Source organism: Montipora capricornis, unplaced genomic scaffold (genome assembly GCF_036669925.1).
Source record: "Montipora capricornis isolate CH-2021 unplaced genomic scaffold, ASM3666992v2 scaffold_288, whole genome shotgun sequence".
Classification (NCBI taxonomy): domain Eukaryota; kingdom Metazoa; phylum Cnidaria; class Anthozoa; order Scleractinia; family Acroporidae; genus Montipora; species Montipora capricornis.
The window spans coordinates 1-22,262 of record NW_027180028.1 but is presented as its reverse complement, the minus strand read 5'-3'; the positions used below and the strand labels follow the sequence as shown (position 1 = coordinate 22,262).

General features: G+C 42.4%; 2 protein-coding genes across 2 annotated transcripts; both read right to left on the bottom strand.

Moving 5' to 3' along the window:
* Positions 1–1,113: 1,113 nt before the first annotated feature.
* On the bottom strand, positions 1,114–3,108 carry LOC138035172 (uncharacterized). Its single transcript, XM_068881997.1, has 3 exons — positions 2,628–3,108; positions 1,993–2,296; positions 1,114–1,176 (listed from the first exon to the last, which is right to left on the bottom strand). Exons 1-3 carry the CDS (start codon positions 3,050–3,052, stop codon positions 1,114–1,116), a joined length of 792 nt encoding a protein of 263 aa, XP_068738098.1. The 5' UTR covers positions 3,053–3,108.
* A 402-nt stretch (positions 3,109–3,510) lies between these two features.
* On the bottom strand, positions 3,511–8,813 carry LOC138035173 (uncharacterized). Its single transcript, XM_068881998.1, has 2 exons — positions 5,081–8,813; positions 3,511–4,966 (listed from the first exon to the last, which is right to left on the bottom strand). Exons 1-2 carry the CDS (start codon positions 5,496–5,498, stop codon positions 4,833–4,835), a joined length of 552 nt encoding a protein of 183 aa, XP_068738099.1. The 5' UTR covers positions 5,499–8,813; the 3' UTR covers positions 3,511–4,832.
* Positions 8,814–22,262: the final 13,449 nt, after the last annotated feature.

The following is a 22,262-nucleotide window of genomic DNA, read 5'->3' as shown; positions in this document are numbered from 1 at the left end:
CCTTCATCCCTGCAAGACGATGGTTTGTGCAATCCGTAGTGATAATACGCTTAAGGCTCCGTGATGCAGGTAACTTGGGGGGGGGGGTCACCCACCAGCAACACCCGAAACCCCACCCCATGGTGGGGAATACTATAGACCTGTAGTCAGTGAGGGGCGTAACCCCGCCCACCAAATGGTACACATTGAGAGTTAGTCATTAGGCCCAACTCCCCCCATGGTGGAACTGAGTGCTTATTCAACGAGGCCGCCAACTCCTCTGTTGGTGGTATAGGGTTTAGGTTTGGAGGGTTAGTCGACAAAAAGCCACATCCTCCAACTCTTCAAATCCATAAACAAAAGTGAGCCTTTAATCCACTAGAAATTGTGACTAATCCCCAACCTGTGATAGGTCTCTGACCTCCTTCCTAAGGGGGGAGTTTCGTAGGATTTAGTGGCTAAGTCTCTGCCCTCCTTCCTAGGGGCAGTTAGGGATTTGAGTTGGCTAAGTCTCTGACGTCCTTCCTAGGGGGAGTTAGGGATTTTCGTGGCTAAAAGTCTCTGATCGTCCTTCCTAGGGGGAGTTAGGGATTTAGTTGCTCAGTCTCTGACTCCTCCCTAGGGGGAGTTTAAGGGATTTAGTGGCTAAGTCTCTGACCTCTTCCCTATGGGGATTTAGGGATTTCAGTGGCTAAGTCTCTGCCCTCCTTCCTAGGGGGATTTAGGGATTGAGTGGCTAAATCTCTGACTCCTTCCTAGGGGATTTAGTGATTTTAGTGGCTACGGGCTCTGACATCCTTACCTAGGGGGAGTTAGGGATTTAGTGGCTAAGGAAGAGAACGGAAGCCGTGTGACTTTCCATCCTATGTGGGGAGGTTAGGGGTAAGGGTTAGGGTTAGGGTTAGGGTAGTGGTTTAGGGTTAGGGCTTAGGGTTAAGGGTTAGGGTTAGGGTTTAAGGTTAGGGTGCATATGATCCTTGCGCTGGGCAAAGTAGGGGATATTTAAGGCACTTTCCTCACCCCAAAAGTCCAGAAATTGAAATTTCAATTACACAAGATGTGAGAGTATCATTTGGTAAGTTAGTAACACCAGATTAAGCCTTACCAGCAGGAGGTATCTACCACTGGAATCGGTCACCATATGCGGCCGATAATCTTTATGTATGACAGAAGCAGTCGACATAGCTCGTCCTGTGGCTGAAAAAGATTAGTGGCATTTACCTGAATGTTTGGTCAATCATCAAACTAAACGGTAAGTCAACACTTTTGATTGCTGAACACACATTGTACAAATTTCTAACAATTTGAGATTGGCATAAATTGCCAGCTAGCCAGTTTGAGAACAGAATCAACATCGATGGATTTCAACAAATGTTTATGGATGGAGCGCTTCATCCATGTCAATCAGTAGAAATTTCAGGTCAATTATCTCAGATCACCATGAGTGTGGCAAATTGTCCCAAAACAGGCTACCCTTTTGTGATGAGATTGATGTAAATAAATTATGCTTATTCTACAAAATTATGCTGAAATGGATCTTGCCCAGAGTACCTGACAAATAAATTATTAGTGCATATCAGCGACATGTCAACCAGAACCTCACGCTATGATGATACAACTTTACCCTGCGCTAGATGTAAATGTGACACAGAAGGTGGAAAAAACCTTTCTTGCTACAGCCACAAAACTTTGGAACTCTCTACCTATTAATACAAGATCTAGCACCAGTATTATTGCCTTCAAACAGAATTATTGTAATCTTATAAAGAAAGGTTATGCTGGCTTTGATAGCTTTCCCATTTCATAAAATTTTCACTCTTTGAATATTACATTTTACCCTTTTTAATATTTGTAACTTACATGTAGTTTTATATATTTTAGGGGAGGGCCACAAGTTTACCAGTTCTCAACTATAATGTGTCACCCTTGGTAAATCAAGTTATTTATTTATTATTGATTGATTTCTTTATTTACTTACTTAATTTATTGGAACCAAAGAGAAGATTGTCTAACCTGTAGAGCCAGCTCGTCTCGTCCAGAAAACTTCCTTGTCTTGTAGTTATTAAAGTGGAGGACAATGTCCCCACTATCCTTGACAATCAAATAATTCTTCCCAGTGGAGCTCTTTGGGTCAAAGTTACTAGCCTGTTCCCCTGACAGGACTTCCAGGGTCCTTATTTCCAATCCCCGTGCCGGGGGAATAAACACGTACAAGGATAGCATTATTAGGTCACAAAATTCTTTGGCTTTGAACTTCATCGGGCCTGTCAATTCAAACTTTTCTCTTTGCTTGCTAACGGCGGAAACCACTTCCTCCCTTTTTTAAAGACAAAAGCCAAAAAACAAAAAAATGAATAAGGTTCACACAGGTTGGGCTGTCCAGAACAAAGGGAAAGTGAATGATTCAGGTCAAAACTACTGCAGCCAAGAGAGATGTATCTTGCAAACAATGGTTAATCAATTTACTTTAAGTGCCAATTTCTCCTGAAGCTCTAAGCTTCCCTCAAATTAGTGTGACTGGGAACTAACACAATTGTTTGAATCTTAACAATCTGTAGTGTACAGCTAGTTATGCAATATACTGAATACTAATTTTAGTCTATGCCGTCACAGAGTGAGCAAAAAGCAGATTTCATGCTAAGACTAACCAAGGGATCCAGCGATTTTGGGCAGAAAGATCTTCCATCGTGGTTGGCCTTTCCAAATCACCTGCTTTTTGGAGAATTCTGGCTTGCGTTCTGAGTTGGCGGATAATCGGCACCCCTTTGAAGTCAGGAGCATCCTCTTTGTTCACAAATTTTATTGGGTACAGCAGCGAGCTAAGGTGATTTGACACCGTGGCTGAACTGCAATTTCGTTCTTCCTGCAAGGAAACAGAACAGGTTAATTGAGGCTCAAAACAGCCAAAAATCAATAAGTAAATAGAGAAGTGTAAATGAAAGAAAAGCAAAGGAACTTTATTCAAGTGTCTATTAGTTCTACAACTAAATGTGAGCCTGTAATACTTGTGTGTACTGCTCAAAATGGCAAATATTGGAGGGACTGAGTAGTTACTCGCTACACAAGTAAGCATCACAGATAAATTGCGCTACAATTGTGACCCATAACCTTTGCATCTGAGGAATTGTTTTAAAGTAATTTCTCGCCATAAATCAATGGACTTTTTTACATCAGGTCGTGTGCCAACTTGTTTTGATTACACAGGGACAGCTAGTGTATACATTCAACTCACGGAGGATGGAACCCTTTAAACTCTGTTGGTAAGGCAATTTTTTACCATCAGCAGATAGGTAAAAAGTTATATTATCAGAATATTTATCACTGACATGTAGCAGAAATTCATCAAAGGCAAGAGCCTCTGGGTGAAAGTGATCAAGCTTGAAAGTCAAAATTTCACCAACCAAGCAATAAATCAGTGATACAAAAATTTTCCAATTTGTTGGTAATTTCTTTCTTTCAGAAAAAGTATGAAGTCATATTACTAATAATAAAAACAATACTGAAAAAATTGAAGGAACTCAGCCAGATGAGTAATTATAAAAAACTTGAATAAGCATTCTATAGATAAAAAAAAAAAAAAACATTGCTGCAAGCTTTCCACCACTAGAGCTGAGGTCTTCAACGGGCAAAATGATGAATGAAGTGAAAATTGGGAGAACATATAGTGAGTTAAAAATGATAACAATCATTGTTATCATTTTCATTTTTATATATTCTCCAAATTTTTACTTCAAGCTTTCAACCACTAGAGCTGAGGTCTTCAACGGGCAAAATGATGAATGAAGTGAAAATTGGGAGAATATATAGTGAGATAAAAATGATAACAATTATTGTTATGAATTTTATTTTTATATTTTCTCCAAATTTTCATGTCATTCATCATTTTGCCCGTTGAAGACCTCAGCTCTAGTGGTCGAAAGTTTGCAGCAATTGTTTATGTGTTTTAACCAGAGAACGCCCGTTCAAGTTTTTTTTTATCAAAAACAATATTATTATTGACTTCTTACCATGCAAAGTTGACTTTTTAACAGCTAGCTATTTATAATTTATCTTTAATTTGATAAAGGCAGCATTGAAAAGAGATTTCAGATTATTATCAGCATAAAGCAAGTTTCAACAGCAGATTGGTAAAAAGATAACACATTGTTGACCATACTATTATTCTTTCTTTGATAAGTCTTGGACCTGATTTGGTTGTGAATGGCCAAGAATATTTTAATCATACCTGTCAGCAATGGGGATTACCTCTGTGTTAAAACCTGAGAAACTTTTTTGGGTTTTGTTAGCTCGTGGTAGGATTAGGTTATTGTTTGATGTTTTCTGCTCTTTTGTTTTCCTAAGGGTTCCATCCTTTGTGAGTTTCACAGGTTTTACCCCGAGGGTGAGCCCCTGTGTAATCAAAACAAGTTGACACACGACCTGATGTAAAAAGTCCATTGATTTATGGCGAGAAATTACTTTAAAACAATACCTCCGATGCAAAAGTTATGGGTCACAATTGTAGCGCAATTTATCTGTGATGGTTACTTGTGTAGCGAGTAACTCCTCAGTCCCTCCAATGTTCGCCATTTTCAGCAGTTTCTTTACACACAAGTATTACGGGCTCGCATTTTTTACTAAACCGCTGGCAACACAATGCAGGCGCGACGATTTTTGCGATTTCAGTTAAAGTGGGAGTAAATTTTGTGATCTTAATTGATAAAAATTGCAATTGGATGTTTTCGTTAATTTGGAGCCTTTTTCTACAACGCTCTAATTAAACAAAATGGTGGCCATTGATGTGGTTTTCAGTCCCCGGCCGTGAGTGTTGGGTGGTTCACTTAGGCGTTTCCACAAAGGTGTCAAAACTTAATTTACGAAAGCATGTAAAGAATCTCTCTCACCTTTAGAAATTCAACGTAACCTTCGATCAAGGGAGTTCTCAAAAAGCACTCTGGTAAAATTTCTGCATCACGTCCTAACGTATTTTTAACGTAACCCAGAAAGCCTGCAAAGAATAAAAAAGAGTGGTTGTTAACTAGACTTGTAGCGTCACCCAAATATCGGTCATCACTTAATGTAAACGTGGAAATTAAAGCCAAAAAAAACCAAAGATACTTACAAAGCATTCTCTCTTGAGCCTTGTCGTAAGTGGAAAGGGCCACCGGTGCTTTCTCTCTTTCAAAGTTAACTGTCTGGGTAAAGAATTTCTTTACGGAAGCCAAGAATTTTCGGACTGTCTCGGGTAGCTCATCGAATTTGACGGAATAAGGGGTTTTGCGCTTGTTCCCTCCTGGTGCTGAATTCGGGGTAGATTCCGCGTGAATTTCACCCTCACTGACGTCGTGTTCATCTTCGGATCGGGTTAGGCTCACGTTGGTCGCTTCTTGTTCCTTCGAAGTATAGCAGTCAACGAGTGGTTCTTCCAAGTTTTCTTGTTCGGGCGGGACGGGTAATACCGGGAAATCGTCCACGATTTCGATTAGATGAACTGACGAGTTATCTGCAGCACTGGAGGAGCAAGGCATTTGGTGTTCCATTGCGGAAAAGGTGATTTCAACAAAAAAAATACCCAAGCGAGTGATCTGTTGGCGTCCTCAATGATGATATGGAAGAAATGATTTACTGGTGCGAGAAAAATGCTTTGCGAGCTGCGAGATCACACACACCGACACTGTGTCACACTTTATTTATTCATTATTGCATAACTTCATACTTTCATATAACCGCCCTGTTTGGCGGGAAAAGAAGAAACGCAGCGATTACTGTTTTTCAAAGGTACCAAGCCCGCCTACCTCAATGCATTGGTGTTTTTAATTTCTCAGAGACATACTCAAATACGACACTTTCTGTTCAGTGTACACGTTATGGTACATGAAAGTCCTTGTAATGGAGAGTTTTAAAAGTCTTAGATATTCGTTACAAAGCTGTTATCGCATGACTTTATAACTTCTTTTCTTTTTAGATGTTAATGTTACCCAATAAGGGTGCGTTTGATTGGGAAATCCTGAATTTGGGTCCTCGTATTTCCATTCGAAAGCAAAAGTTGTGGCGGTTTTCACTCATTAAAACCCTTCCTAACATAAATTTCCAAATGGTGAAATCTACGACAAAATCCGATTTCAGATTTTGCGTTCGATTGGAAATCCGAAGATCTAGATCCGGAAGTCCCAGTCGAACGCACAACTTCCCGCCATTCATATTTAATTACCAGTCTTTTCCGAGAGATTTCCAACCGACGTATTTAACGGACGTTTTGCAAATATCGGTGCAATGGAGGATTACGTTAATATTCCAAAGCGATTAATCCTTCAACTTATGAGCAATGAAGACGTATTATCTTCATTGTCGAATTTACCACCGAATATTCAAACGGTTGTTGAAAACTGCACGATGACTATTCGGGAAATTGCTGTTAGTGCAGGAATTACACCACAAGAGGAAAGAAGTTCAAATACTTCCTCGCCTGTAAACAGCTTGCCTGCCACCTCTGGAGTAATGCAAGGTATGGTCATATCTTAGTATTGACTTGATGTTACTGTAGAAGCACAAATGAAATCTCCCCGACTTTGGGTTTACGTTCGAATTTAAATTGTTCTTTCAAGATCGTTCGTTGGTATGCTAAAGTGTTGGTTTCCTGGACATCGACGTATCATCAAAAGAGAATTGAAAAGAGAATTGTAACTACAACTAATTTGACCGCAGTTTTATAGAACAACTCTGATGTGGAAAACCAAATTGACTGGTCTTATTAACAATTGCTCGTTCGTGTATTTCAAAACAATTCTTTATGCAAAATTTGGGGGCCAAACAAACATTAAGTGTATTATGAGGAATGATAAAGTAGAGAATGGCCAATTTTTCCTCCTTTCAAAGCAACTGCAAAAGTGAACTTTCAATCTAAAGTTTCGCTTCAACGGTTTTATAAATAAAAGGGTGTAACCACACAAAGCAAGTATGAAAAGCATTATTGTATTGGCTTTTCCAAACTTTATTTAAACGAAAGAAATACTGACTTCTTAGACAAGTACCTCACCACACTAACTAATTGCCTTTCTTGGCAGTCTCAGTTAGAGGTCTTTGGACAAATATGTTGCTTGAGAAAAATAGATCTGTGATTGTCCCACAATTCACTACAGTAGTCAAAACAGAATAGAATACGAGCTTGGTAAAATGTTATTTAAGTTTCGCGAGGAACAAGGTCACTGGCGAACTGGTCTTAGTCCTGTTCACAACTTTCGCAAAAAACCGCCCAAATATGTTTCCGCAAATTGTGGGCAAAAGCTTTTAGTATCTCGTAAAATGCCCTTAGTAATATCTCACGGACTGCCCTATATATTTCCCAATATCTCTTGTTGAGTTGACGGTTTTCTAGGGTCTCATTATCCATAGTGCGACTGTCGTATGACCTTGACAAAGTGTTCGCTATTTGTTTCACGAACCAATGTTTGGCAAGATTAAAACAAAGCTTCTCCTTATTCCCGCCAAGGAAACTCCTAATATGGGCAGTAAACAGTTCGATTGGCCAATCACATTACTGCATTTCGAATGACGTCAAAGCCTAACCTTCCAGAAAGTTCCATGGAGAAATGACGTTGTTTGCATCCGCGTTCGCTCAGCCAATGAAAATTCGCGCTCGTTTGTTTTTGTTCGATGAGCCAATGAAATGCTTTGCATTTTTGTTTACGTTCTGTTTTTCGTTATTTTTCAAGGTCATATGAAAGTCGCTCTATCCTCCATTTTGAAACTGGCATCTATCGTAAGTGTGGGATACATTATTGAAAAGTAATTCCGCTGGTCAATTTGGGCGCTGGGTAGTTCGGTTGCTGGCTCGGATGAACAAGAAAGGGGAAATTATCTCGCGATTATCTAATATCTCGAGAGCTTGTAAAGTAAAAAACATCGTGATATTTGTGGCCAGGCCTAACTAGTTTAAGTGCCCCCGAGAAGAGGCTTGGAGGTGTTAAATATAAACTAAGAATAAGAAACCTTGATAGTACATTGATCTTTTTTTTTTCTGTCTTAATGGATGCGTCTCTGTCAATGTAGGTAGTGAACATGGTCAATCGAGTCATGAAGATGATCATTTAATCCCTGAGGCTGACCGTATGGGAGAAGATCAGGCCAATCACGGTCCTGCTTATGAACATGGTCAATCGAGTCATGAAGATGATCATTTAATCCCTGAGGCTGACCGTGTGGGAGAAGATCAGGCTAATCACGGTCCTGCTTATGATGCAGAAATTAGTCAAGAAGCATCCACGAGTGGTCAGAATCAACTCAGGAGAAGGGTTGTTCAACGGCGTACCCGGCGCGTTCAGAGCAAGTTGAGGGGCAGGAATAGGCCAAGGGCCAATGACTTGAACGACGGACCACTACCTGCTTCTCAGGAAAGTCAAGTTCGTGATGACCAAGCTCGGGGAAACAACCCACCAAATAGACACCTGAGATACCTGGTACAGAATCTCCGCGCTTACCAAAACAATCTTGAAAAAGCCAGGTTTATGTTACAATATTTCAATGGCTGCAGTTTTAATGCTGGAATGTGTCCTGATGGTGTCATAAGGTTTTCAGATGACGAGGCTGCTCAGCTATCGCGATATGTCCGAGAAATTGATGAAGAGGACAATGCGGAAATAGCTGAGCCAGAGGTATGAGCATTTGAAATGTGTATACATTTACGTCATTGCATTGCTATGGTTATTATTTCGCGTTAAAAATATTAATATAATTCAATTTATGATGGCAGTTCTAAGTTCAGTTATTATCCCTCAAAATTTAGCATACATTCTCTCTGGAATACCTATCCAGTCATCTCCCTTAAAAACATGTTATTTATCTTGAAATAGGTTATCCAAAAGTTGCGGTTCGCTATACAGCAAAAATTTCAGCTGTCTTTACAACAAACCGCAGAAGTGGGGAAAGTGCTCTGTGAAGCACTGAAGACATTCCCAAGCTTGCCAGAAGAAGATGACGATGACGAAAACCCACAAAGTAAAAGGCCAAGATTAACCGAGATTTTAGACGAAGAAGTTAATGTTGGGATATCGTCGACTTCCATGCAGGAGGCTATGCTTGTTCATCGTAATCTCGCCCGTTTTCCAATTCTGGCGTTTTCGAATGAACCTGTGAGTCATCTTGCCAACAAGGATGTAAGGAATGCGTTAGATAATGTCCCAGATAAGATTCACCATGAATGCAATGTTAGTGACAAGTTACACAACACATTTCTCGATCAAAGCGCGTATGAGAACTCTGTTCCAGCTGGAAGAAATCTCCTTTTGTCTGCGCCCATAAACATCGAGTCTGTTGTGGTAAATGATGGTGATGGCATTATTTTGGGAGTGAATCCTTCTTCTGATAGACCCCTCGAAAACGCAACGTACACCAGATTAAACCGAATTGATGCGCCGGAACTGTTTGCTGTTCATTACGTAAGAGACGAAGCGACGAACCAGGTTCTCCACCAGTTTAAAGGGCATTCGTCTCTGCTAGGTATGCAGTTCTTTCTAGATCTTTTCGTTCGTAAGGGCAGCGCGCATTTCCACTATGAGCTTCCCCGAATTGGGAAACTTGAGCCAAAAGATCACTACGGAAGGCCCTTGAAAGAATTTTGGTTTAAATTTCTGACGAGTCCTTCACAGCACGAGTTACGCATTCTTGATGCTATAATCCAGAAATGTGATGGCCTTGATGCACATGAAAAGGCAGTCTTGATGTCTCCTTTTGATCCCAGACTGGCAACTGTAGCTAGTCCCTTTTACCTCAGTTTAAATGCCTTGCTAGTTTTAAGTGGAAATTCCCACGTCTTCACACGATTTTGCCAGGACAAAGGAATGCTTAAACTTCAACGCGTAGCAAGAGAAAATCAGATTGGTCCTTTGTACTGTGGTTTGACTAGGAATCACGTGATTGGAATTGAGGTTGACACATCTGACGATGTGATTTTGTCGCCATTTGCCGCGGTGAATGTTGACCGTTTGCGGAATAAAGGATACCCAGACTTGTATATGAGCCAAGATGGCACAATCAGTGGTCTCCTTCCGTGGCACGAGCGAGCAATGAAGCAGAAAGTATTTTCTTTCACGAGATCGAAGGCAAGAGATCATGTTGCCCAATATCGCAGTGCCAGAAGTCCGGTGTATGGATTCTTCATTGACATTGACAAAAACTGTACAAGGAGCCATTACACTCCTGTGCATACGGCAGAAGGTCATTTGCAAGTAAGGCGTAGTAGATGCATTGGAATAGGTGGTCAATCAACCGGTGATGGCTTGTTTACAGTAAAGCCAATTCAACCAGACACGTTTGTCTGTGCTTACGCACCCACAGCGCCAGTGCGTCGTTTCCATCCGCACAGACAAGGTGAATATCTCATCACTGTCCAGGGAGAAGGTGCCACTGTTGACGTAGACGGCGCAGAAAACGAATTTGAGACAGGACTTGGTCGTATTTGTAATGACGGTGCGTTCCCATTAGCCTTGGTGAGATCTAAGTTTGCCAAGATTATAGCTGATCGTGTGAACTGTAAGTTTGCGAAACGAAATGGGGAAGTTTGGATTAAATCCAACAGATACATAAGGGCAAACGAGGAATTGATGGTTTGCTACACTGAAGACCCTCGCTACTGGAACAAGATCTTCTCTGATGATCAGTTGCAACGAATGAAACTGGCCCTTCAATCATGCCCTCCGACACTCAGAGATGCCGAGCATGCAATTGCTGCACTGGCCGTCTAAGCATTGACGGGTTTTAATCCGTACTTTGAAGGTTTTACATCTGGACTGCTTTCAATTGGTAGTCTTGAGGTGCCTCAAAAATAAGAATAGAATTCATTAAACTCATCAATAGTTAAAGTGAAAAAACTGCAGATACTTGCAATGACTTCACAGATAGACAAATATCAGAAATTCCGGCCACAAATTTGGTCGGTGTAGTACCAGTAGATTTGCTGGTACCAAAAATTCCTATCTGGAGACTCAAACGAGTTTGATAGGTGAAAAAAGAGCTGATTTGCTCAGATGTATTGAAAGAGGTAATCTTTCAAAATATATCAGAAAAAAAAATTCCTGTGTGCAGAACAAGAAAAGGTTTCACAGGTGAAACAAGAGCTGTTTTGCTCAGAGCTATTCAAAAAGGCAATAATTTGGCACCAGTTTTTAAATCCGCCGAGCTGGTTAGTTAATAACCAGTCTTGCTGGTCCCAAGCCCAGGAAAAGGATGAGGGAAAACTGCACGACAAAAGATTAGTCTTAAACGCTTGTACTAAACTAAACAATCAACGTCACAGCGGCCATTGGTCGAGTAAATTTCGGAATTAACGGCTCTTATTTAAAAGATTTCAAGGTCGACACTGTGTCTATGACGTCAAGAGCTCCTGACCAGACTCCGAGCAGTCATTGAGCCATTGTAAGCCCACTGGTTAAGCTCGCAGTAAGCTTTCAAAGTTGTCCAAACATTGCGCTCGACTTAAATACTAAACAATCAACGTCACAGCGGCCATTGGTCGACTAAATTTCGGAATTAACGGCTCTTATTTAAAAGATTTCAAGGTCGACACTGTGTCTATGACGTCAAGAGCTCCTGACCAGACTCCGAGCAGTCATTGAGCCATTGTAAGCCCACTGGTTAAGCTCGCAGTAAGCTTTCAAAGTTGTCCAAACATTGCGCTCGACTTAAATACTAAACAATCAACGTCACAGTGGCCATTGGTCGAGTAAATTTCGGAATTAACGGCTCTTATTTAAAAGATTTCAAGGTCGACACTGTGTCTATGACGTCAAGAGCTCCTGACCAGAGTCCGAGCAGTCATTGAGCCATTGTAAGCCCACTGGTTAAGCTCGCAGTAAGCTTTCAAAGTTGTCCAAACATTGCGCTCGACTTAAATACTACATTCAACGTCACAGCGGCCATTGGTCGAGTAAATTTCGGAATTAACGGCTCTTATTTAAAAGATTTCAAGGTCGACACTGTGTCTATGACGTCAAGAGCTCCTGACCAGACTCCGAGCAGTCATTGAGCCATTGTAAGCCCACTGGTTAAGCTCGCAGTAAGCTTTCAAAGTTGTCCAAACATTGCGCTCGACTTAAATACTAAACAATCAACGTCACAGTGGCCATTGGTCGAGTAAATTTCGGAATTAACGGCTCTTATTTAAAAGATTTCAAGGTCGACACTGTGTCTATGACGTCAAGAGCTCCTGACCAGACTCCGAGCAGTCATTGAGCCATTGTAAGCCCACTGGTTAAGCTCGCAGTAAGCTTTCAAAGTTGTCCAAACATTGCGCTCGACTTAAATACTAAACAATCAACGTCACAGCGGCCATTGGTCGACTAAATTTCGGAATTAACGGCTCTTATTTAAAAGATTTCAAGGTCGACACTGTGTCTATGACGTCAAGAGCTCCTGACCAGACTCCGAGCAGTCATTGAGCCATTGTAAGCCCACTGGTTAAGCTCGCAGTAAGCTTTCAAAGTTGTCCAAACATTGCGCTCGACTTAAATACTACATTCAACGTCACAGCGGCCATTGGTCGACTAAATTTCGGAATTAACGGCTCTTATTTAAAAGATTTCAAGGTCGACACTGTGTCTATGACGTCAAGAGCTCCTGACCAGACTCCGAGCAGTCATTGAGCCATTGTAAGCCCACTGGTTAAGCTCGCAGTAAGCTTTCAAAGTTGTCCAAACATTGCGCTCGACTTAAATACTAAACAATCAACGTCACAGCGGCCATTGGTCGAGTAAATTTCGGAATTAACGGCTCTTATTTAAAAGATTTCAAGGTCGACACTGTGTCTATGACGTCAAGAGCTCCTGACCAGAGTCCGAGCAGTCATTGAGCCATTGTAAGCCCACTGGTTAAGCTCGCAGTAAGCTTTCAAAGTTGTCCAAACATTGCGCTCGACTTAAATACTACATTCAACGTCACAGCGGCCATTGGTCGAGTAAATTTCGGAATTAACGGCTCTTATTTAAAAGATTTCAAGGTCGACACTGTGTCTATGACGTCAAGAGCTCCTGACCAGACTCCGAGCAGTCATTGAGCCATTGTAAGCCCACTGGTTAAGCTCGCAGTAAGCTTTCAAAGTTGTCCAAACATTGCGCTCGACTTAAATACTAAACAATCAACGTCACAGTGGCCATTGGTCGAGTAAATTTCGGAATTAACGGCTCTTATTTAAAAGATTTCAAGGTCGACACTGTGTCTATGACGTCAAGAGCTCCTGACCAGACTCCGAGCAGTCATTGAGCCATTGTAAGCCCACTGGTTAAGCTCGCAGTAAGCTTTCAAAGTTGTCCAAACATTGCGCTCGACTTCAATACTAACAATCAACGTCACAGCGGCCATTGGTCGAGTAAATTTCGGAATTAACGGCTCTTATTTAAAAGATTTCAAGGTCGACACTGTGTCTATGACGTCAAGAGCTCCTGACCAGACTCCGAGCAGTCATTGAGCCATTGTAAGCCCACTGGTTAAGCTCGCAGTAAGCTTTCAAAGTTGTCCAAACATTGCGCTCGACTTAAATACTAAACAATCAACGTCACAGTGGCCATTGGTCGAGTAAATTTCGGAATTAACGGCTCTTATTTAAAAGATTTCAAGGTCGACACTGTGTCTATGACGTCAAGAGCTCCTGACCAGAGTCCGAGCAGTCATTGAGCCATTGTAAGCCCACTGGTTAAGCTCGCAGTAAGCTTTCAAAGTTGTCCAAACATTGCGCTCGACTTAAATACTACATTCAACGTCACAGCGGCCATTGGTCGAGTAAATTTCGGAATTAACGGCTCTTATTTAAAAGATTTCAAGGTCGACACTGTGTCTATGACGTCAAGAGCTCCTGACCAGACTCCGAGCAGTCATTGAGCCATTGTAAGCCCACTGGTTAAGCTCGCAGTAAGCTTTCAAAGTTGTCCAAACATTGCGCTCGACTTAAATACTAAACAATCAACGTCACAGCGGCCATTGGTCGAGTAAATTTCGGAATTAACGGCTCTTATTTAAAAGATTTCAAGGTCGACACTGTGTCTATGACGTCAAGAGCTCCTGACCAGACTCCGAGCAGTCATTGAGCCATTGTAAGCCCACTGGTTAAGCTCGCAGTAAGCTTTCAAAGTTGTCCAAACATTGCGCTCGACTTAAATACTAAACAATCAACGTCACAGCGGCCATTGGTCGAGTAAATTTCGGAATTAACGGCTCTTATTTAAAAGATTTCAAGGTCGACACTGTGTCTATGACGTCAAGAGCTCCTGACCAGACTCCGAGCAGTCATTGAGCCATTGTAAGCCCACTGGTTAAGCTCGCAGTAAGCTTTCAAAGTTGTCCAAACATTGCGCTCGACTTAAATACTAAACAATCAACGTCACAGCGGCCATTGGTCGAGTAAATTTCGGAATTAACGGCTCTTATTTAAAAGATTTCAAGGTCGACACTGTGTCTATGACGTCAAGAGCTCCTGACCAGACTCCGAGCAGTCATTGAGCCATTGTAAGCCCACTGGTTAAGCTCGCAGTAAGCTTTCAAAGTTGTCCAAACATTGCGCTCGACTTAAATACTACATTCAACGTCACAGCGGCCATTGGTCGAGTAAATTTCGGAATTAACGGCTCTTATTTAAAAGATTTCAAGGTCGACACTGTGTCTATGACGTCAAGAGCTCCTGACCAGACTCCGAGCAGTCATTGAGCCATTGTAAGCCCACTGGTTAAGCTCGCAGTAAGCTTTCAAAGTTGTCCAAACATTGCGCTCGACTTAAATACTAAACAATCAACGTCACAGCGGCCATTGGTCGAGTAAATTTCGGAATTAACGGCTCTTATTTAAAAGATTTCAAGGTCGACACTGTGTCTATGACGTCAAGAGCTCCTGACCAGACTCCGAGCAGTCATTGAGCCATTGTAAGCCCACTGGTTAAGCTCGCAGTAAGCTTTCAAAGTTGTCCAAACATTGCGCTCGACTTAAATACTAAACAATCAACGTCACAGCGGCCATTGGTCGAGTAAATTTCGGAATTAACGGCTCTTATTTAAAAGATTTCAAGGTCGACACTGTGTCTATGACGTCAAGAGCTCCTGACCAGACTCCGAGCAGTCATTGAGCCATTGTAAGCCCACTGGTTAAGCTCGCAGTAAGCTTTCAAAGTTGTCCAAACATTGCGCTCGACTTAAATACTAAACAATCAACGTCACAGCGGCCATTGGTCGACTAAATTTCGGAATTAACGGCTCTTATTTAAAAGATTTCAAGGTCGACACTGTGTCTATGACGTCAAGAGCTCCTGACCAGACTCCGAGCAGTCATTGAGCCATTGTAAGCCCACTGGTTAAGCTCGCAGTAAGCTTTCAAAGTTGTCCAAACATTGCGCTCGACTTAAATACTAAACAATCAACGTCACAGCGGCCATTGGTCGACTAAATTTCGGAATTAACGGCTCTTATTTAAAAGATTTCAAGGTCGACACTGTGTCTATGACGTCAAGAGCTCCTGACCAGACTCCGAGCAGTCATTGAGCCATTGTAAGCCCACTGGTTAAGCTCGCAGTAAGCTTTCAAAGTTGTCCAAACATTGCGCTCGACTTAAATACTAAACAATCAACGTCACAGCGGCCATTGGTCGAGTAAATTTCGGAATTAACGGCTCTTATTTAAAAGATTTCAAGGTCGACACTGTGTCTATGACGTCAAGAGCTCCTGACCAGACTCCGAGCAGTCATTGAGCCATTGTAAGCCCACTGGTTAAGCTCGCAGTAAGCTTTCAAAGTTGTCCAAACATTGCGCTCGACTTAAATACTAAACAATCAACGTCACAGCGGCCATTGGTCGAGTAAATTTCGGAATTAACGGCTCTTATTTAAAAGATTTCAAGGTCGACACTGTGTCTATGACGTCAAGAGCTCCTGACCAGACTCCGAGCAGTCATTGAGCCATTGTAAGCCCACTGGTTAAGCTCGCAGTAAGCTTTCAAAGTTGTCCAAACATTGCGCTCGACTTAAATACTAAACAATCAACGTCACAGCGGCCATTGGTCGAGTAAATTTCGGAATTAACGGCTCTTATTTAAAAGATTTCAAGGTCGACACTGTGTCTATGACGTCAAGAGCTCCTGACCAGACTCCGAGCAGTCATTGAGCCATTGTAAGCCCACTGGTTAAGCTCGCAGTAAGCTTTCAAAGTTGTCCAAACATTGCGCTCGACTTAAATACTAAACAATCAACGTCACAGCGGCCATTGGTCGAGTAAATTTCGGAATTAACGGCTCTTATTTAAAAGATTTCAAGGTCGACACTGTGTCTATGACGTCAAGAGCTCCTGACCAGACTCCGAGCAGTCATTGAGCCATTGTAAGCCCACTGGTTAAGCTCGCAGTAAGCTTTCAAAGTTGTCCAAACATTGCGCTCGACTTAAATACAACATTCAACGTCACAGCGGCCATTGGTCGAGTAAATTTCGGAATTAACGGCTCTTATTTAAAAGATTTCAAGGTCGACACTGTGTCTATGACGTCAAGAGCTCCTGACCAGACTCCGAGCAGTCATTGAGCCATTGTAAGCCCACTGGTTAAGCTCGCAGTAAGCTTTCAAAGTTGTCCAAACATTGCGCTCGACTTAAATACTAAACAATCAACGTCACAGCGGCCATTGGTCGAGTAAATTTCGGAATTAACGGCTCTTATTTAAAAGATTTCAAGGTCGACACTGTGTCTATGACGTCAAGAGCTCCTGACCAGACTCCGAGCAGTCATTGAGCCATTGTAAGCCCACTGGTTAAGCTCGCAGTAAGCTTTCAAAGTTGTCCAAACATTGCGCTCGACTTAAATACTACATTCAACGTCACAGCGGCCATTGGTCGAGTAAATTTCGGAATTAACGGCTCTTATTTAAAAGATTTCAAGGTCGACACTGTGTCTATGACGTCAAGAGCTCCTGACCAGACTCCGAGCAGTCATTGAGCCATTGTAAGCCCACTGGTTAAGCTCGCAGTAAGCTTTCAAAGTTGTCCAAACATTGCGCTCGACTAATAAACTAAACAATCAACGTCACAGTGGCCATTGGTCGAGTAAATTTCGGAATTAACGGCTCTTATTTAAAAGATTTCAAGGTCGACACTGTGTCTATGACGTCAAGAGCTCCTGACCAGACTCCGAGCAGTCATTGAGCCATTGTAAGCCCACTGGTTAAGCTCGCAGTAAGCTTTCAAAGTTGTCCAAACATTGCGCTCGACTTAAATACTAAACAATCAACGTCACAGCGGCCATTGGTCGAGTAAATTTCGGAATTAACGGCTCTTATTTAAAAGATTTCAAGGTCGACACTGTGTCTATGACGTCAAGAGCTCCTGACCAGACTCCGAGCAGTCATTGAGCCATTGTAAGCCCACTGGTTAAGCTCGCAGTAAGCTTTCAAAGTTGTCCAAACATTGCGCTCGACTTAAATACTAAACAATCAACGTCACAGCGGCCATTGGTCGAGTAAATTTCGGAATTAACGGCTCTTATTTAAAAGATTTCAAGGTCGACACTGTGTCTATGACGTCAAGAGCTCCTGACCAGACTCCGAGCAGTCATTGAGCCATTGTAAGCCCACTGGTTAAGCTCGCAGTAAGCTTTCAAAGTTGTCCAAACATTGCGCTCGACTTAAATACTAAACATTCAACGTCACAGCGGCCATTGGTCGAGTAAATTTCGGAATTAACGGCTCTTATTTAAAAGATTTCAAGGTCGACACTGTGTCTATGACGTCAAGAGCTCCTGACCAGACTCCGAGCAGTCATTGAGCCATTGTAAGCCCACTGGTTAAGCTCGCAGTAAGCTTTCAAAGTTGTCCAAACATTGCGCTCGACTTAAATACTAAACAATCAACGTCACAGTGGCCATTGGTCGAGTAAATTTCGGAATTAACGGCTCTTATTTAAAAGATTTCAAGGTCGACACTGTGTCTATGACGTCAAGAGCTCCTGACCAGACTCCGAGCAGTCATTGAGCCATTGTAAGCCCACTGGTTAAGCTCGCAGTAAGCTTTCAAAGTTGTCCAAACATTGCGCTCGACTTAAATACTAAACAATCAACGTCACAGCGGCCATTGGTCGAGTAAATTTCGGAATTAACGGCTCTTATTTAAAAGATTTCAAGGTCGACACTGTGTCTATGACGTCAAGAGCTCCTGACCAGACTCCGAGCAGTCATTGAGCCATTGTAAGCCCACTGGTTAAGCTCGCAGTAAGCTTTCAAAGTTGTCCAAACATTGCGCTCGACTTAAATACTAAACAATCAACGTCACAGCGGCCATTGGTCGAGTAAATTTCGGAATTAACGGCTCTTATTTAAAAGATTTCAAGGTCGACACTGTGTCTATGACGTCAAGAGCTCCTGACCAGACTCCGAGCAGTCATTGAGCCATTGTAAGCCCACTGGTTAAGCTCGCAGTAAGCTTTCAAAGTTGTCCAAACATTGCGCTCGACTTAAATACTAACGAATCAACGTCACAGCGGCCATTGGTCGAGTAAATTTCGGAATTAACGGCTCTTATTTAAAAGATTTCAAGGTCGACACTGTGTCTATGACGTCAAGAGCTCCTGACCAGACTCCGAGCAGTCATTGAGCCATTGTAAGCCCATGGTTAAGCTCGCAGTAAGCTTTCAAAGTTGTCCAAACATTGCGCTCGACTTAAATACTAAACAATCAACGTCACAGCGGCCATTGGTCGAGTAAATTTCGGAATTAACGGCTCTTATTTAAAAGATTTCAAGGTCGACACTGTGTCTATGACGTCAAGAGCTCCTGACCAGACTCCGAGCAGTCATTGAGCCATTGTAAGCCCACTGGTTAAGCTCGCAGTAAGCTTTCAAAGTTGTCCAAACATTGCGCTCGACTTAAATACTAAACAATCAACGTCACAGCGGCCATTGGTCGAGTAAATTTCGGAATTAACGGCTCTTATTTAAAAGATTTCAAGGTCGACACTGTGTCTATGACGTCAAGAGCTCCTGACCAGACTCCGAGCAGTCATTGAGCCATTGTAAGCCCACTGGTTAAGCTCGCAGTAAGCTTTCAAAGTTGTCCAAACATTGCGCTCGACTTAAATACTAAACAATCAACGTCACAGCGGCCATTGGTCGAGTAAATTTCGGAATTAACGGCTCTTATTTAAAAGATTTCAAGGTCGACACTGTGTCTATGACGTCAAGAGCTCCTGACCAGACCGAGCAGTCATTGAGCCATTGTAAGCCCACTGGTTAAGCTCGCAGTAAGCTTTCAAAGTTGTCCAAACATTGCGCTCGACTTAAATACTACATTCAACGTCACAGCGGCCATTGGTCGAGTAAATTTCGGAATTAACGGCTCTTATTTAAAAGATTTCAAGGTCGACACTGTGTCTATGACGTCAAGAGCTCCTGACCAGACTCCGAGCAGTCATTGAGCCATTGTAAGCCCACTGGTTAAGCTCGCAGTAAGCTTTCAAAGTTGTCCAAACATTGCGCTCGACTTAAATACTAAACAATCAACGTCACAGCGGCCATTGGTCGAGTAAATTTCGGAATTAACGGCTCTTATTTAAAAGATTTCAAGGTCGACACTGTGTCTATGACGTCAAGAGCTCCTGACCAGACTCCGAGCAGTCATTGAGCCATTGTAAGCCCACTGGTTAAGCTCGCAGTAAGCTTTCAAAGTTGTCCAAACATTGCGCTCGACTTAAATACTAAACAATCAACGTCACAGCGGCCATTGGTCGAGTAAATTTCGGAATTAACGGCTCTTATTTAAAAGATTTCAAGGTCGACACTGTGTCTATGACGTCAAGAGCTCCTGACCAGACTCCGAGCAGTCATTGAGCCATTGTAAGCCCACTGGTTAAGCTCGCAGTAAGCTTTCAAAGTTGTCCAAACATTGCGCTCGACTTAAATACTAAACAATCAACGTCACAGCGGCCATTGGTCGAGTAAATTTCGGAATTAACGGCTCTTATTTAAAAGATTTCAAGGTCGACACTGTGTCTATGACGTCAAGAGCTCCTGACCAGACTCCGAGCAGTCATTGAGCCATTGTAAGCCCACTGGTTAAGCTCGCAGTAAGCTTTCAAAGTTGTCCAAACATTGCGCTCGACTTAAATACTAAACAATCAACGTCACAGCGGCCATTGGTCGAGTAAATTTCGGAATTAACGGCTCTTATTTAAAAGATTTCAAGGTCGACACTGTGTCTATGACGTCAAGAGCTCCTGACCAGACTCCGAGCAGTCATTGAGCCATTGTAAGCCCACTGGTTAAGCTCGCAGTAAGCTTTCAAAGTTGTCCAAACATTGCGCTCGACTTAAATACTAAACAATCAACGTCACAGCGGCCATTGGTCGAGTAAATTTCGGAATTAACGGCTCTTATTTAAAAGATTTCAAGGTCGACACTGTGTCTATGACGTCAAGAGCTCCTGACCAGACTCCGAGCAGTCATTGAGCCATTGTAAGCCCACTGGTTAAGCTCGCAGTAAGCTTTCAAAGTTGTCCAAACATTGCGCTCGACTTAAATACTAAACAATCAACGTCACAGCGGCCATTGGTCGAGTAAATTTCGGAATTAACGGCTCTTATTTAAAAGATTTCAAGGTCGACACTGTGTCTATGACGTCAAGAGCTCCTGACCAGACTCCGAGCAGTCATTGAGCCATTGTAAGCCCACTGGTTAAGCTCGCAGTAAGCTTTCAAAGTTGTCCAAACATTGCGCTCGACTTAAATACAACATTCAACGTCACAGCGGCCATTGGTCGAGTAAATTTCGGAATTAACGGCTCTTATTTAAAAGATTTCAAGGTCGACACTGTGTCTATGACGTCAAGAGCTCCTGACCAGACTCCGAGCAGTCATTGAGCCATTGTAAGCCCACTGGTTAAGCTCGCAGTAAGCTTTCAAAGTTGTCCAAACATTGCGCTCGACTTAAATACTAAACAATCAACGTCACAGCGGCCATTGGTCGAGTAAATTTCGGAATTAACGGCTCTTATTTAAAAGATTTCAAGGTCGACACTGTGTCTATGACGTCAAGAGCTCCTGACCAGACTCCGAGCAGTCATTGAGCCATTGTAAGCCCACTGGTTAAGCTCGCAGTAAGCTTTCAAAGTTGTCCAAACATTGCGCTCGACTTAAATACTAAACATTCAACGTCACAGCGGCCATTGGTCGAGTAAATTTCGGAATTAACGGCTCTTATTTAAAAGATTTCAAGGTCGACACTGTGTCTATGACGTCAAGAGCTCCTGACCAGACTCCGAGCAGTCATTGAGCCATTGTAAGCCCACTGGTTAAGCTCGCAGTAAGCTTTCAAAGTTGTCCAAACATTGCGCTCGACTTAAATACTAAACAATCAACGTCACAGCGGCCATTGGTCGAGTAAATTTCGGAATTAACGGCTCTTATTTAAAAGATTTCAAGGTCGACACTGTGTCTATGACGTCAAGAGCTCCTGACCAGACTCCGAGCAGTCATTGAGCCATTGTAAGCCCACTGGTTAAGCTCGCAGTAAGCTTTCAAAGTTGTCCAAACATTGCGCTCGACTTAAATACTAAACAATCAACGTCACAGCGGCCATTGGTCGAGTAAATTTCGGAATTAACGGCTCTTATTTAAAAGATTTCAAGGTCGACACTGTGTCTATGACGTCAAGAGCTCCTGACCAGACTCCGAGCAGTCATTGAGCCATTGTAAGCCCACTGGTTAAGCTCGCAGTAAGCTTTCAAAGTTGTCCAAACATTGCGCTCGACTTAAATACTAAACAATTCACGTCACAGCGGCCATTGGTCGACTAAATTTCGGAATTAACGGCTCTTATTTAAAAGATTTCAAGGTCGACACTGTGTCTATGACGTCAAGAGCTCCTGACCAGACTCCGAGCAGTCATTGAGCCATTGTAAGCCCACTGGTTAAGCTCGCAGTAAGCTTTCAAAGTTGTCCAAACATTGCGCTCGACTAAATTACTAACATTTCAACGTCACAGCGGCCATTGGTCGACTAAATTTCGGAATTAACGGCTCTTATTTAAAAGATTTCAAGGTCGACACTGTGTCTATGACGTCAAGAGCTCCTGACCAGACTCCGAGCAGTCATTGAGCCATTGTAAGCCCACTGGTTAAGCTCGCAGTAAGCTTTCAAAGTTGTCCCCAAACATTGCGCTCGACTTAAATACTAAACAATCAACGTCACAGCGGCCATTGGTCGAGTAATGTTCGGAATGACCGGCTCTTATTTAAAAGAGATTTTCAAGGTCGACACTGGTGTCTATGGACGTCAAAGAGCTCCCTGACCAAGACTCTCGAGCAGT

Bases quoted from the DNA above. Each gene is read 5' to 3' on its own strand.
- LOC138035172 (XM_068881997.1), bottom strand. From the start codon at position 3,052: ATGCTTACTTGTGTAGCGAGTAACTACTCAGTCCCTCCAATATTTGCC. The intron at 2,297-2,627 runs GTTAGTCTTAGC...TCTTTAAAAAAG, and splicing joins CAAAATCGCTGGATCCCTTG to GGAGGAAGTGGTTTCCGCCG. The intron at 1,177-1,992 runs GTTAGACAATCT...AATCTTTTTCAG, and splicing joins GAGACGAGCTGGCTCTACAG to CCACAGGACGAGCTATGTCG.
- LOC138035173 (XM_068881998.1), bottom strand. From the start codon at position 5,498: ATGGAACACCAAATGCCTTGCTCCTCCAGTGCTGCAGATAACTCGTCA. The intron at 4,967-5,080 runs GTAAGTATCTTT...TATTCTTTGCAG, and splicing joins GGCTCAAGAGAGAATGCTTT to GCTTTCTGGGTTACGTTAAA.